General features: G+C 41.5%; 2 protein-coding genes across 5 annotated transcripts; one reads left to right on the plus strand and one right to left on the minus strand.

The window, feature by feature from the left end:
* Positions 1 to 1,514: 1,514 nt before the first annotated feature.
* On the minus strand, positions 1,515 to 9,069 carry LOC119657406 (scoloptoxin SSD14-like). 2 transcript variants are annotated; one of them, XM_038064298.1, is made up of 8 exons: positions 8,773 to 9,069; positions 8,559 to 8,711; positions 7,455 to 7,666; positions 2,458 to 2,854; positions 2,185 to 2,404; positions 1,941 to 2,134; positions 1,673 to 1,883; positions 1,515 to 1,612 (listed from the first exon to the last, which is right to left on the minus strand). In XM_038064298.1, the coding sequence occupies exons 1-8, from the start codon at positions 8,778 to 8,780 to the stop codon at positions 1,541 to 1,543; spliced, it is 1,467 nt and encodes a 488-aa protein (XP_037920226.1). In that variant the 5' UTR covers positions 8,781 to 9,069; the 3' UTR covers positions 1,515 to 1,540. The 2 variants fall into 2 exon arrangements, with proteins under 2 accessions (XP_037920226.1, XP_037920225.1); XM_038064297.1 differs by having other exon boundaries at positions 2,458 to 2,869.
* Positions 9,070 to 14,598: 5,529 nt separating this feature from the next.
* Positions 14,599 to 16,312, plus strand: LOC119658007 (probable isoaspartyl peptidase/L-asparaginase CG7860). Of its 3 annotated transcripts, none has more exons than XM_038065231.1 (4): positions 14,599 to 14,754; positions 14,888 to 14,992; positions 15,051 to 15,234; positions 15,290 to 16,312. In XM_038065231.1, exon 4 carries the CDS (start codon positions 15,311 to 15,313, stop codon positions 16,271 to 16,273), a length of 963 nt encoding a protein of 320 aa, XP_037921159.1. In that variant the 5' UTR covers positions 14,599 to 14,754; positions 14,888 to 14,992; positions 15,051 to 15,234; positions 15,290 to 15,310; the 3' UTR covers positions 16,274 to 16,312. The 3 variants fall into 3 exon arrangements, with proteins under 3 accessions (XP_037921159.1, XP_037921157.1, XP_037921158.1); XM_038065229.1 differs by having other exon boundaries at positions 15,051 to 15,230; XM_038065230.1 differs by having other exon boundaries at positions 14,888 to 15,230.
* Positions 16,313 to 16,598: the final 286 nt, after the last annotated feature.

Consider the following 16,598-nt stretch of genomic DNA (forward strand, 5'->3'; position numbering starts at 1 on the left):
TGAGAAAAAATATCGAGCTGATAAAAAAAGGAAATATAAGGGTTTTTGTGTAATCATATTTGCATTAAAAATAGCTGTTGGAGAAAAAAAACTATGTCAAATTTGTCAGGAGGGAATTTTATTCAAAATTAGTCTACTTTACGGAAAATAGGTATTATAAATTTGGTTTATGTTTCATATCAATCACAAAACTTGTCGTATCACAATATTTTTTTTTTGTTTACTTAATAACTAAACAATAAACTCATAAATGTTGAGTTAATATTTCGTTGCACCTCCTTTTTTCTTAATTACGGCTCTAATCTTCGCTGGTATTGATGAAATAAGATTCTGCAGAATATGTAGGTCAACTTCATCACTCTACATTCTTAAGAGGATTAAATCAAGCTCATGTAGGCTTTTCGGCTTCTGTGGAGCCTTTTTCTCCTTTAGTGCCCACAAGTTTTCTATGGGGTTTAAATCGGTGTTGTTCCCGGACCAAATCAACTGCTTTATTGAGTTTTTGGCCAGAAACTTGCCCACCTCCAAAGCAAAAAAGGTTAAATAATTGGAAAACCTTCAATATTACTTATAAAACAGCTGGAGAAAATAAAAAAATACTACTTACAATATGGGACCTGTCAAAGGTCGCAGAATCGTCCAGAAAGATGAACCCACTTAAATACTAATATTGCTCTTCAATACAAGGTGTCAGATGCTCCTCCAAGATTTGTTTATAGGCTACACCATTGACTGTTTCATCAATTAATGAAAGTCCTTTCACACCATAAAACGAAAAGCAACCCCAGATCATCCTGCTCACCCGCTGGTGTACTGTGATCTGAATACACTCCCACTGAGTCGCTCACCTGATCTACTCCATACGTGGTGGATCTCATCCAACCCAAAAATATTAAATTGGAATTCATGGGAGTATATTACAGTTTGCCATTGTTTTAGGGTCCAATTTTCGTGTTCCTTTGCCCATAAATAGCGTTGCTTCCGCATTCTTCATTTTAAAAAAGTGTTCTTTATGAGACGTTGGCCATGAAATCCGCCCTCTCTGAGCCTCCGACGAACCATTGATGCATCAATTTCTGACACAATGGAATTCTTGAGCTCTTTTTTAATGACCGATGAACTTTTGAACGAATCCCGCAGACAGAATGTCCGGAACAGTCTGTTTTGGCTGATGTAGTCTTTCTCATCTTTCCAGAACCCTATTTCTAGGCAGTGCACTCAGTGGCCCGGAATTTTTTTGAAAAGTCAGCTACAGAGGATTTACTAAAGCCCACAACGACCGGTATTTGTCGTGTACTATATTTATTATGAAATAAGGTAATTATTTCTCCTTGGTCGATATCACTCATTTTACGTGTTTTTGCCATTTTTTTCGCGAGATTAAGTAGGCCGCACTTAACTCATCGGGTTTTTTTGCCCAGTACTGTATATACTGACTACATGATTTCATCTTTCGTACACTATGCGATCCTTTATTTAACGGGAAAAACTGTTGATTGATAAAAAGTAGTTAGTTTGTTGGTTGTTACTTTCTTTATTGTCAAGTTATGTCTGCTAATTTATAAACAGAACGTTTTCGCTTTCTCTTAGTTTGCAGATTTTCAACTATTAGCTGAAATTAAATGAATTCAGCATTCAGGTATTGCTCCTATCTTTTTCTGTGATGATTTACCTTCGCCAATGCCAATGTGGCGTTCGATCCTCCTACAGAGGAGGTGAAAAGCTTCGGAAACCCATTCATATCTACGATTATCACCGGACACATAGTCGATAATAGATATGTTCTGCTTTTGGGAATGTTAGTTTGATTTGGACCGCTGAAATGTTTCATTTCGTCATTCAAAATTATTCCTGTATGAGATGACAATCGCATGGCTCCAAATCTACTAGTATTAAGAAGATTGTTTGGCAATAGATTAACTTTTACTCTAAAATTGTACCTTGAGTGTATTGTACTGCTCACAATAATTGCATCACCAGTTGGAGTTAGAACAGCTACATGGACCACGACTTGACCATGAACAGAGGTCATTTCTTTCTCGGAATACTGTTCCAAAATATTTAGGGTTTTCGAATCCTGGAACCGTACACGCGATAGATTCGAAAGCTTGACGTTAGCCAACTGTTTTGCTATCTATAAGAGCAAATGCATGTAAAATCGAAAAACGTTGACTTTCATTATACCATAGATTTCTTTTGCTCCTCCTTTTTGTATCGTTTTAACCCCTTTTGGGATGAAATGTGGACATGTTTTCCTCCAGTTTTTCCGAAGGGGTCCTTATCGGGCTTATCATGCTGGGCCTTTTGTAAAATAACACTTAATAGAATTCCACTGCCCGAGACAGGCATCGAGTAAACTGTGTAATTCAAAAATTTGGTTGCTATGGGTTTTCTCCACTTATGCCTGCAAGCTTATATTAAAATCACAACTCAATTTCCAACCCAATTTGAAATCACCTATATTGCAGCAAATCCTGATCCGTCAAAATTCCTCCAAACGACCTTATGTCTTGAATCAACAACTTGCCAATTTTCCCTCCATTATAAATTGTATCTTGACCTTCCCTGGCAATGACTTTCAGGGTCTCAGCTAAGCGAATGTACCGAATTAATTGTCCCTTTTCATAGGTTTTATTTGTCGACGGATTAATAAAAATTTCACGAAAAGAAGATATTTTTCGAATTTCATCTTCTCTCGTTTTCAAATCGTTCGCTAATTCACGATTGACAATGTGCCCAGACTCACAGAGTTTAATGGCTGGATTTAGCAAGTCAGCCCATTTGAGCCGACCATATTTTCGATGCAATGCGTAATATCCTTTCACTTGACCAGGTACAGCTATAGCCAACTCCCCTATAAAGAAAGCATCTGATTTATAATTTTAGTACATTCTTGATATGATTTCGAACGATGGATGGAAGTAAGAATATAATTAATAATTTTCATAAGCCACTTTTCCATAACTTTCTTCAAAGAAGAATTGAAGGACATTACTTAACAGAAAACACCTTGGCCTTACGACGCTTTTCTCGGTGAGGGAGGGAATCTTGTCATTACTTTGTCTACCATGCCAATGGGGTAACTGTTTTCTGTAAAAAGAACCGAACCCCAAAAAACGGAAGCTGGGCGTTTCAGATGTGAAAGGTCTTATGTATTTCTTATGCAGAAAACTTCGTTTACGACTATTCTCTTCGTATATAATAATTCTCTTCGTATATAACAAAACATTAAATTTTGGACCGTTTCACAGTCAATAACTTTCTTAATAATAATAGGAGTTCGGTAAAACTTCGGAGAATCGTCTCTATGAGATGTATTTCATATTTTATAAGTAACTAGAAATGAAAAAAAAGAATACAGAAAGTAAAAATGAAACCTTCATTCAGTCGCCCACCAGAACCAATCACGAGGCTTTCAAATCCCCATCATAACCCATCATATCAAGCCACCGTTGTCCCGGCCTTTTGGTCGCTGACCATCGACTTCGATGTTCCGACTAATCTCGCCAAGTGAATTCCCCTTAGCGCGAATTCCATGGCCATACCATCAAAGATGTCTCTCATATCGATCACGGACATCTTTATTTCGGATGTGATCAAGGAATATTATTATTATTATTACCGCGAGACGCCATTCATTGTCTTTTGTAGTCGGTAGTACTTTTAAATGCCGGTCTTAATTTTGACATTTGTTGGAAAGGTGGGGAGTGCGGGAGATTGAAAGTGATCATTTCTTTAAGGGGGCCACAAAAACCACCCAACCGAAAAATCTGAAAAAAATCAGGAGGTCACTATATGGTACCTGGGCTCCAAAAAACCTTCCATACCGATATCTGTTCAAATAAAGTTAATAATAGTATATTGCTATAATTTTTAGTAATTCGCTGCAAAACCCCCCTTAAATTCACCCTAGCACCACGAAATTACTGTGATGTAGGATATAATGTAGAGCATGATCTTACCAAGTTTGGTGAAAATCGCACTATTACTAACATAGTACGTCAAAGTTGTTGCCTCTTTGAAAATTGAAAACTATGAATGTTAAAATCACCCGAAAGTGGATACTCTAACATAATATTGTATATGGATATATTATATGCTACGTACTAAGAAAACACAAAATCTTTCGTACCTGAAGCGTCCAGCTTCCGGTTTCCCGACTTGTTTCTATTGGACGCTAGGAAAACATGATCTGCATAAAATAATGTATAGAGCATTGGACCTTTAACGTCCCGTGTGACAGTGTCCAAAAGAGGAGTGGTGAGAAGGTGCTTTCTTGATGAGCACCAACAAAGACACGAAGTGGTTTTGATACAGCCGCGACACTTCGAACTTTCCTTTTCGGATCGTGGTAGAGCAATTGAACCCAGAGCGCGAGTTCTTCTGGCACTAAGTGTTGTTGTAGAACATATAAGATGAGTTCATGTGGCATACGGTCGAACACTTTCTCTAGATCCAGAAATAGAATGTAAAGAGGGTGATGTTTCTCACGGTCTTTCTCCATGAGTGACCACGCAGCGTGTATCGTATCAGCAGTGCCGCAGTAGTTGACAAATCTGGCTTGATTCACAGTTATTTTAACGATTTCGCGAATACTCTTAACAACTATATGCATTCAAAAATCTTCATGGTATGGGAAAGTAACCAAATCGGACGCTAATTAGAACATTCTGCTGGACTACCTTTCTTTTTCCGTGTTGGAACTGTGTGATTAAAGAGTTCGATGAACCACATTGTTGGATCCCAGCTCAGATGCGATGTCGTCAGGTCCTCTTGCTTTCCCCGATTTCATTCGTTTTATTGCTTCCTCGACTTCAGTGGCGTTGACGGGGAAGACTGTTCCAAATGTCGGCCAAGCTTGTGGAACTGGAGGATGAACAAATTCTTCAGCAACAACAACAAATTCCGGTCGAAATATTCACCTCAACGCGGCTCGACAATCGTTTTATTCACTAACGCAGCAGATGTATTCGATATCCTGTGTGCGTGCCTGTCGGCTTTTGGCAAGTCGATACAGATCTCTCTCAGTGTCGAGTTTATCATAAAGATCTTTTTAATAGACCACTCGGATGACAGCGGTCGCTTTCCTTGATTCCCGGTTGGTATTCTGATAAATTTGCCAATTGGCGAGCCGTTTCTCGACGAGAAACTTGTGGTAGAGGCTTTTCAAGGACCTTCATTCAACTTACTTACTTCCTGACGTCAGCCATGCTTCAAGAACCCTTGCCCATTTCTCGACAGGACCGGAGCTCGTCCTGGCGCGTCAACTGAGGTGGACGCCCTAGCATTTCTCCGTGGCTTGTGACTCAGTCTGATAATGTTGTTTTTGATGACTTTGGATGCATTTTCTTGATCAGCCTGTCGCCAAGAGATCTCAACTATTAGAATAGTAATATAATGTAATGTTATATACTATTAAGTGAGCTCGTTGGGGAGTAACGTCCACACGTACGCGAGGACGGTGTTCAGATCTGAGTCTGCAAAGGACTCATCTGAAGTGGCTCTTGCCACGGAGTCTCGCCGGAGGTTATCTAGTACCATTCACAGTACACCTAATAAGTAGTACCCAATGCGAATGCATTGGAGAGGCTTATCCGTACACATCATAGGCAATAAACCACATGTAGATACTACCAGATGTTGAGGGCGAGAGAAAGAATTCTTACGAGTGTGGAGTATGAATGCTGAGCTTGTACTCAGTATAAACCGACACTGCTGTGCCACTCATGTCGGCCTGGTTGGACTAATGACAGACTTAGTGTCGTGAAGTTGTCTTTCTGTTCTTAGTCGAAACATGACGACAGTACATCTAATAAGTAGTATCCACACTCAATGGACCGGACTTGTGAATGCGTTGGGGGAACTTATCCGTACACATCATAGGCACTAAACCAGATATACTGCTAAAGATACTGCTCGATATTAGGGCCTATTCGCAATCTGGGACGATTGACTTTGGGTGCTGCCTAGTAGATATACTGTGACATGACTTCTGAATAGGTCGGATGTTTAATTGCATCCAACACATTCTCTTGTGTTGTTGTCTTGCTTACATTAAACAGTTCATCAGGTTATCAGTTTCCCATCGGACAATTTTTTATTAATTAATTTATAGCAGACTGATGGGAAACTGACCGTGTAAGATTGCACTTTTATTCTGTTTTAGTAATTTTGAAGGTCTGTTGCATATACATGGGTATGAAGCTTTGCAACTACAAATCAATTTTATGATCTGTGTCATGCTTTGCAGCATGGAGAATATCGAAGCAAGCATCTGAAAAAATACTGAATGCATTTGAAAGGAAAGTTCTGAGATGAATTTTCGGGGCAAAGCATGATGAAGACTGGCGAATCAGATACAACCATCACCTGTACGAAATATTTAGCAAGTTAGAAATTAATAATAATAAGATAATCAAGATACAAAAATTATGATAGGTTGGCTACTCCAATGTATGGGCAAAAGATATTCGAAGAGAGACGTGACCAAGGAGACGCCAGGCGGATGATAACTAGTCACCGTTCGGATTCAGAAATTAGAAAACGCAATTGAACAACCGAAATGAATGGATTCACTGTCTCTTTTCCCGTCCGTCTGTTTTCAATACCAAGGTTTCTTCTTCTTTTTTCCCGTTCACAAGCGCGGTCGGCTCGTCTTGATCGGTTTCGCCATTTGGCTCTATCGAATGCCTGATCTGGGTGCAATCTTGAGGCCTTTAAATCCCCATCCAGTGTATCAAGCCACCGTTATCTCGGCCTACCTTTTGGTCGTTTACCATCGACTTCGATGTTCAGACCAATCTTGGCAAGTGAGTTCTCGTTAGTACGAATTACATGACCATACCATCGAAGACGCCTCTCTCGCAACTTTTCCACGATCGGTGCAACCCCATAACGATCGCGGATATCCTCATTTCGGATGTGATAAAAACGTGTGACGCCACTAGTCCAACCCAGCATCTTCGTCTCCATTACCGCAAGATGTCGTTCATTGTCTTTTATAGTTGGTAATCACTCAAAACCATAGAGAGCGACAGGACGGACGACATTGCGGTAAATTTTAGATTTAAGACTCCGCCATGCTATTAACATAGTATGCTGCTCCCAAGCCCAGGTAAAGAAGGAGGGTTTGAGGCAACGTACTCTCTATTATCCTCAGTAAAACAAAAATAAAATGCTGAGATCAGGGAAAGAGATAAATAAAGTGTAGTTGGAGTTATCCCACTATGTTAAATCCTACCTGATCTCTCTTGGTGACAGGTCCCGCGACAAGCCGACCAAACAAATGCATACAATGTCGCTACAAACATGATGATCGGATTGAGTCACAAACCAAGGTTTATTAAAGGTTTTAAAGTTTTATCGTCACTAAAGGAGTTTGTTAATAAATAAATGCTAATCAGCGCATAAAATAATCTGAAATATTAGACTAAGAATGATGAAAATTCACTTACCTTTACTGGATCTGTTTTTAAACATATTTTCTTTTGCGGCTAATGGTGCAATTTCTTGAGCAATGAGAGCCATTGCATTTGGATTTGATTTAACATAAATTAAGGCAAGGAATCCACCGCCGATTCCCAATTTTTGCGGCTGATGAACACTTTCACAGAACAGCATGGCAATGGCAGCATCAGCAAATGAACCATTCATTTTCAACATTTTCCTAAAAAGAAATTGAAACCTTGATGAAGTTTAAGGCGTTATCAACCTTGTTTTTTCCATTCAAACCATTAAAGCATGTATTCAGCCATCAATATGTATCTGTAAGGAAACTTCAACAGAAACAAAAAAAAAATGATATATGTTTTGCGCCCACTAGTAGGAGTTCTGATAATTGTTCTTTTCTAGAATTTGCCAAGTTCAGTCGGAAGTTATTCCACAGACAGAAGAATCCTGGAAAACCGATTTCCTTATAAAATGGGTAACAGCCGGCCCAGGATGCGAACATTATACCAAAGCGTAAACAGAATAGGGCGGTATACACCATGCTGCCGCTCTTGCAGTAAATAAGACCCGGCATATTAGCGTGATGGTTAGAGTACTTTACAGAGCCAAAAGTCGTAGCCTTGGAACAAGCTGAACGCTGTAAGTAGATGCCTTTCCATTGGGTCACAGCTTTTGCTGTGCAACGCCATCACTTTCCGAGTCGTTTGAGAGGATCCTGCCTACTGGAAAGTGGACGATCCTAACACCTTGAACGAAATCGTGACTAAATGGTAATAATTAAAATCAGACTGCTGTGGGCGGGTCATTTGATTCGAATAGGTAACGCAGAGCTCGCCTGAAAGTTAAAATACAACGGCGTAGGCCTTGTATTCAATTGAGCGATAGCCTTAGCCAGGACGCCGAGAATTTGCTGTTTTATGAATTGAACGCCTTCGACGTGAAGTTGGGTTACCTGGAAAGTTTGGATAACGAAAGGTATAGACTGGAAACCGGTCAGGGCGCTATTGATGAAGATGTTATAAACCAAACACTAAAATGCATACCACATATATGGTACTATAACTTCCCTTCCATAAGAAAGAAAAAATGTGATAAAATTCCTTTATTACCCTCCAATTTGCGCACATTCCTTTCTATTCGCAAAAATTGTCCCATTTGTTGTCGTTTTGGATTTAATAAAAACAATAGCCAGGAAAATGGTAAGACAAACTAGACCAACAACTAACACCAGAATAAATACCATCATCCGGGGCACCATGCGTCTAAAATTACAGGAAATTAGTCAATAAGTCTGCAAGTTCTTACTTCATAATCTCTACTCACTCAGCCATGGCAATTATTCAAAGTTCGTCCTGCTGTAGGATTTTTGCTTTCCCAGCAGTAGGAACTTTTCAATGATATAAATACGCACATTATATTACACTGCTCAATGTAACTTCACTTTCATAATTTTTGTGTAGCATTTTAAAAATATATTAAATCGTATTTCTCCCAAATTGAAAACAAAGTTCAAAATCAATTTATTTAGAGAATTTTTATGGGATATATGTTAAATATGTATTTTAATATGAATAATGAAAATTCCTATTGACAATGTCATTTTGATCTTTCTCTTATCAATTTGAAATCCTTAAGGTAGGACCTCATTTACACTAAGCGAAGCGACACTACATTCAGCACATCAGCCCCGACACGGAATGCCTATATTATACTAACGCAGCAGCCAACTCCAAACAAATACATGTTTTGACATGAGTACGTTCATCAATGCGACAGTAAAGGGGGAAGCCCATTTTCCGCTGCAAGCATTTTAATATGTATCAACATAATAATTATGAGAGGGCAGTAGCGCGTAAAAAACACATAATCTTCAATAAAAAAAGGCGATGCCCACAGTTTTCCTCAATTACAACCATATTGTGCATTATGAATTTTGGCCGAAAGGTCAGACAGCAAAAAGTTATTTGCACATTTTGAAACGTTAAGGAAGTTGCCAAAAACGTCAAAAAGAATTTTTAACCTCACTCGAAACGAATACCATTGCCAGATTTGTTTTCCTGCGATTACTTACTATTCAATCGAAAATTGAAAATGGCTCCGATGAACATACCAATCCCCTGCATTGGAGTAGCGACATCCAGTCAATTACCGCGGTTGCCCAGGCTACTGTAAAACAACTTTCTGGAGCCAAGCAAACGGTGATGGTGTTCCCGCAGAATTATTTATCGCTGCACCTGCAATTACCGCAGAACTATTGATTTCGTACGGAAATTTTGGCGATCCGAGACCATTCCCAGAGAGTAGAAAAAGGGGATGATCATGAAGATTCCAAAGAAGGAAACCTGCTTTAAGTGTGGCAATTCAAGGGGTATCTGCATGGTCCTTACAGTCGCAAAGATAATAGCTAAAATAATCCTCTGCGTGGAGTTTAGATCTTAGCTCCACCTTCTCGTCATCGATTTCGAGAAAGCTTTCGATAGCGTGAATAGGGAGTGTATCTGGAGTGGGAGTGGAACTATCAGAGCGACATATGATGGGATAAAATGATACGTGGTGCACCGAGGTAAAATTTTGGAGGATTTTGGGGTCCAAACCGGAGCATTATTTCTTCTTGCTAAGGTGACGTTCTTCACGATGCTTTGTTCGGAGGAGATGGAGGAATTCAATGGAAGATGATATCTTTCCTCAAACACCTCAACTACGCTGATGACATCTGTTTGCTCTCTAACCAGGTCATGGACCTTGGCCCAATAGCTCCAGTTTTTGAAAGAGAAGCAAGTAGTGTTGGACTGAAGATAAACACCAACAAAATCAAGGTTCTCAGTCTGACGGATCATCGCACGCTCCTTATCTGCATTAATGGGCAGAGCACCGAAACCTTGGATCAATTTTTATATCTAGGTAGCGTGATTTCTGCCGGCGGTGATACCGAACTGGATATCGCCTGACGTATTAACATCGCTAGATAGATAATTGGAGTCGGTGGACAAAATGGACCCCTCCGTCCATATTTTTTCTATAATATTTATATTTTTCAAATTACGCGCACGCTCTAGATGAGCGTAATCTCATTACGTAACTTACTGCAGTGGTTGCCGAACGAACGTCAGAATTGATTTGATTGACCGAATAGATCCACCATGAAAAATTCATTTGAAACGTCGGCGGGATTCACTAAGGCAGGACATTGCTAGACTGATTCAAATCAGTTCTGGTAATGCCAGCAGACGGGTGGGAAATAAAGTGCAAAAGGTTTACTGAAACTATGCCATCCTCCGGTAGTTGAAATTCTAGAAACTCTAAATCAGAAACTTCCTGTCATATGCAGTCCGTTACGACGGTATGGCGAAAATCACGCCAGAAATGTTCAGAATGCAACTTATACGATGAACCAGTGGAGAAGATCACTCAATGAATCCCCGCAGAGAGCCCAGTTATCGATGACGGAAACGAAAGAATGTTGGAGTGGACCTTGGGGGTTACCCGCCCATCATGCTGAGTGGATCACCGCCGAAGGCACCCGCCATGCCACTACGCCTGGAGGGGTCCAGGTCTGGATCGGGTGCAGAATTTCTGGTATAGGAAATTTTCCAGTATACACAGTTGGTTGGAACAAAGCATAAAACAGGTCATTAGTGGGCCGGAGGAATTGACACCCTTCCTCACTGCGGGAATTATCTACTTTATCCCTAAAAAGGACACGGTGCAGGACCTCGCAAACACAAGATCGATTACTTGCTTACCAGCTCTCTACAAATTCATAATATTTATTATTAGTGGAAGGGTTAATGCCCACCTCGAGACTGGCAACATTCTGTCCGAGGAGCAGAAGGGCTGTCGAGTTGGGCAACTCATTATCGACTCGGTAGTTGTAGGACAAGCAACTAGGGGCCAAATAAATCTCTTAAGTCACTATATCGTTTATACCAAGGCTTTCGACAGGCTAATCGATGTCCTACGTCTGTATCGCATTGATCTGAAACTAATAAAGTTTTTGACGATAGTCATGGAATGGTGACATACCTTATCAGTGCGTTCATCTGAGGATACTAATACCTCAGAGCCTATCCACATACGGAGATGCATCTTCCAGGGGGATTTGTTAAGTCTCCTTTGGTTTTGTATCGCACTGAGTAACCATGAAAGACTACTGAATGATGCTAGAGGGCATGGTTTTGCAAGAAAATATGGCCTACGTGCTAAGTGCCGGCTGACACACTTGGTGCACTTAGACGACATCAAGTTGTATGCTGGTACTGACGACCACCTTAGAATTCTTTTGCGAATAGTGAACATGCTTAGCCATGATATTCGGATGGAATTTGGATTAGATAAGTGTCGAATCCAAGCCATCCGCAAAGGTCATCACGAACCGCATGTCGGACATAGCATTGGTGACCTTCACATCGAAGCTATGATCGAGACAGACTTCTACAAATACCTTGGATTTCTGCAAGGAACCCATGCTCGAGTTGGTGATCTGTAGGATGATCTGCTGCCCGAATTCCTGCAACGTGTAAAGCTGGTACTGAAATCGCATCTCTCGGGGAAGAATAAAATAAGCGCGTTGAATGTATTCGCTATTCCGCATATGCCCTAAGAATATTGTCTTGGACGAAGACCGATCTAGAAAATGTCTTGAGGCGGATACGGACTACTGCTTCATCTCCTGGGCCTCTGCTGACTGCGGTTATTGTGGCATCCATTTCCCTGTTATAGGTGTTGCGGAGGGATGTATTGTGGATGGCTTCAGTGTTCACTCTCACCTGATTATCAGAGGGGATTGTAGGTGGTGTCGTAATTCGAGCTTGGAGCACCATGCCAACGAGATAGCGGTCCGAGTCTATATTGGCCCACCTATACGTTCTGATATTCATCAAGGCTGAGAGGTGGCAGCATTCAATCAGCACGTGGTCAATTTGGTTGAAAGTAGTCCCGTCTGGAGAGGCCCACGGTATGTTTGTGGACCGCTCCCCACGCAAACCAAGTACTTCCAACAACCATTTCCTGTGACACTGATAATTGGATAATCCGCGTCCCTATTTGGCTGTTAAAATCCCCAAGTATGATTTTGATATCATATCTGGGGCAAACTTCGAGGGTTCGTTCTACTGCCTCGTAGAAGGTATCCTTCTCCGAGTCTGCAGTCTCCTCTGTAGAGGCGGGAACGTTAACGAGGCTTATATTTCTAAACTTGCCTCGGAAGCGCAGAGTGCATAGCCGTTCGCTTATGTTTTCAAAGCCCATAACAGCAGGTTTCATTTTTTGGCTGACTAAGAAACCGACAACCTACAATATCAAACCGCACTGGTCAAACGGGAAGAATAAAAATAGGAGAAAACAACTTTTAGACCGTTGATAATTTCTCCTATCTAGGGTCGATAACAGCTACGATGATGAAATCCGCTTACAAAAACTGTTTCGCTCGAAACGTCTCACCATAGGGTCAAAGCTCTTACTGTACAAGACAATGATCTTGTCAGTCGTCATGTATTTCTCGGAAACTTGGGTTGTTAGCAAGAAAAATTGCGAACTCTTGGCCGTGTTCGAGAGAAGAATCCTCCGAAAAATGTTTGGCCCCCTACATGAAGATGGGCGATTCCGTAGCCTACACAATGACGAAATCTATAAGCGATACCATGACCGTCCGGTTGTGGATAAAATCCGGCACAATAGGTTACGGTGGGCGGGTCACTTAATCCGTATGGATGAGGATGATCCCACCCGGAAAGTCTATAAGGGTAATATCTATGGTAGAAAAAGAAGACGAGGCAGACCCTGCCTAAGATGGAGCGATGGCGTAGGCCAGGACGCCAGACAGCTTTTAGGGATATCGAATTGGTGAATCTCGGCGCAAAACCGGGATGTCTGGAGTTCCTTATTAAGGCAGGCCTAGACCGGATACCGGTTATTGCGCCGTTGATGATGATGATGATGAAGAAACCTACTCCGAGCACATGGTTTACTGGATGGCCACTATAATATATGTTGTAACGGCTCTTCTCCAGGAAACCGGTCCCTGCCCAACGCATCTCCTGTAACGCTGTTAAATCAGCCCTATATTGGGACAGGGTATCGGCTAGCTGCTCATCAGTTTCATCTCTGTACAGGGAGCGCACATTCCATGAGAAAATGCGCAAATCGTTCTTCATTTGTCGTTGCCGGGTTCGTCGTTGTGTAATCCGTCCAGTCCGAGGCTCCTGTTATGGCTTCGTAACAAGTTGTTTTCTGTGCAGGGTTGTCAGCCCTACCCAACCCCCAACCTGTAGGACCAGTTGGTGCATTTTGTCCCGTTTTTAGGCGCGGGAGACTCGCCTTCATCCTTCTTCGTCTGTAGTTTTTCATAAAGAAAGAACTTCCAGCGATCACCACGTGGAGGTGGAGATAGGGTTTGGTAGTAGAGCTTTTGGTGTTGGTTCAGCAGGCGTTTCCCAGGTGTTACGCCCAACGTTTCGCCTTGGGACCGATACTACCCTTTGATCCCCCAGTACAATCTCCACTCCAACTAAGCCGTCTATGACGAGATAAACTGTTCCCGCATAGACCAGATCCTCGTCATTTCACTAACCAAATTCCTCACTAAATGCCAAGCCCAAGAAAATGACCTCATCCAGTTTTACTCCCGGATATACAGCCATAACACGAAGCCCTCATACCGCCACCATTCCCTCCCTACAGATCTCCTAACCCTTTCCGCTCAAAATAGCAGCTATCGCGACGGTAAGCTGATTATATTCAACCGTCCATACGATCGACGTCACACTGGCCTCGTTTACCCCATCGCCTAATACCACCGTCCCCTATACGTATCCTTCCTCCATCCTTTCAGGTATCCTAAGAATTCCTCCGTACAAACAACGAGATAAGAGGGGTTTTCCCTGACTTTCCCATCTGTAGCATAAGTCCTAAGATAAGTTAGAATTACTTTAAATTAAGTCTAGTATTAAGTTTAGTCATAAGCTATGCAACCAAAGTAAAGAATGAATAAATTGAATGTGTTATCAAAAAAATGCAATAATATAAATAACGGCCAACATTATATACAATTAAGTGAAAATTGCGGAATAACGGTAATCGTCTAGGGTAATTTTATAGCATCATTGACCACAATCGATGCATTGAGAAGCAGCATTAACGTCACAGCTGGCATTTGCCTGATAAACAATCCAGTGAAATCTAGAGAAACCGAAAAAAGGTGGCAAACCAGTAAAACTCACAGTTGTATCTAGTTGTGGTAAAACTGGCATCGAAGGAAATTCGCAGGAGTAGTTAAAGTTGCTGCTCGTTTACACCTGCATAAGCTCCGTAAGTAGAATTGTTAGCTACTTGCAAGGCAAATACTTGCTGGAACTATTTCAAATTTGTATCCTTAAACCAATAAATGTTGATTTATATTTCAATTTAAAACAACAGAATGTTATCATCTTTTACCCAACAGAATTCCGCCACAATTTAAAAACCATGTAAACCACGCATCTATGTAGATAGAAATATATACAGCTTGGGACATGCACAATTGTGAAGACAAAGTGAACGTCAAAAGGTAAATGACTCCTAAGTACAGAGAGAACCAAAACCACAAGTAATGCAAATGTACTTAGATAAGCGCCAACTTTTTGAACAAATAGTGCTGCTGGTTGATAAGGAGTCATAAAACACTGCGATAATCCAGACTGGTGAAATTTGAACATGTGTGTCTCGCGCTGAATGCAAATCGCGTCGCTACTCAAATATAGTTCGTTTCCAGAGTTCATTGCAACAACTCCTCAGTCGTTCTTTTTGTAAGTACGGAAAGCGTAAAGATCTTCGTTTATGGATTAATTCAAAGTGTCTTCCTCAGGGACTTTTAAGGAAAGGAGGAATGGAGCCCATTCTTATTGTGCACGGCGGCGCAGGCGATATCACTGAGGCCCGAGTTCCTGGAAAATTCACAGGAGTAAAGAAGGCCGTCCGGGAAGGCTTCAAAGTCTTAAGCGATGGCGGAAGTGTTCTTGATGCTGTGGAAAAGGCTGTCTGTAGCATGGAGTTGGATGACAACTTCAACGCGGGGTACGGCTCAGTGTTGAACATCGAAGGCTACATTGAAATGGAAGCGAGTATAATGCACGGTAAGGACTTAAAGGCTGGATGCTGCACCCTCATCAAAGGTATCATGCATCCAATATCAGTAGCGCGGCGGGTAATGGAAAAGACAAACCACACATTTTTGGGCGGCGAAAATGCAATGGAATTCGCAAGACGAGAAAATTTCGAACTACTCCCTCCAGATTCCCTGATTACAGAGAACGCTAAACGGGCTTTGGAAGAGTTCAAGGAGAATCAAAAGAAAGGCGTCGACACTACCTTCGCCCGTACTGAGTTAGATAAGACTGAACCAAATGGCACGGGAACTGTTGGTGCTGTAGCAATCGATCGTGAGGGCAACATCGCTGTCGCTACCTCAACGGGTGGAATAACTGGAAAGGTGGCTGGCCGAATCGGGGATACGCCCATCCTAGGCGCGGGAACGTATGCAGATAATGAAATCGGCGGTGTATCTACCACCGGACATGGTGAGACTCTGATGCGGTTTAACGCCGCTCAAAGAATTCTCCAGAAAATCAGTTGTCACAATATGAGTGCACAAGAAGCCACCGAGGCTGCACTGAAGGAAATGACCGCTCGTTTGGTAGGCACAGGCGGTGCTATTACAATTGACAAGAAAGGACAAATTGGAATATATTTCACGTCGAAACGAATGGCGTGGGCTTATATTAAAGGAAATGAGCTGCACTATGGCATCAACGCTGGAGAGGACTTTTCGGAAAATACGACTGAGAAGTGAAATTTGGTTTGGGAAAATAAAAGGATTTTAATCAGTTGATTGGTTTAGTTTCAAATTATATGCGGAAGGTTTGCTCTGAGTTACAGTGACCACATTCCAGCACGCTTGTTGGTAATCCACAAACTATTTCAGTTTGCAAAAACTATTCCATTTCAGACGTCTCCCAATAGGGTCAAAGCTCCTACTGTACAAGACAATGATTTTGCTAGCCCTCGTGTACTTTTTGGATATTTGAGTTTTTAAGAAACCGAATTGCACACTCTTAGCCGTGTTCGGGAGAAGCAAATTCCTTAGAACTAGTTCACAAGGGGGGTCGGCTTGTCGT

Source organism: Hermetia illucens, chromosome 5, assembly GCF_905115235.1.
Source record: "Hermetia illucens chromosome 5, iHerIll2.2.curated.20191125, whole genome shotgun sequence".
NCBI classification, from domain to species: Eukaryota; Metazoa; Arthropoda; class Insecta; order Diptera; family Stratiomyidae; genus Hermetia; species Hermetia illucens.

Bases quoted from the DNA above. Each gene is read 5' to 3' on its own strand.
- LOC119657406 (XM_038064297.1), bottom strand. The intron at 2,870-7,454 runs GTAAGTGAATTT...ATTATAAATCAG, and splicing joins TAAAAACAGATCCAGTAAAG to ATGCTTTCTTTATAGGGGAG. The intron at 1,884-1,940 runs GTACAATTTTAG...TAATACTAGTAG, and splicing joins AGCAGTACAATACACTCAAG to ATTTGGAGCCATGCGATTGT.
- LOC119658007 (XM_038065230.1), top strand. From the start codon at position 15,311: ATGGAGCCCATTCTTATTGTGCACGGCGGCGCAGGCGATATCACTGAG.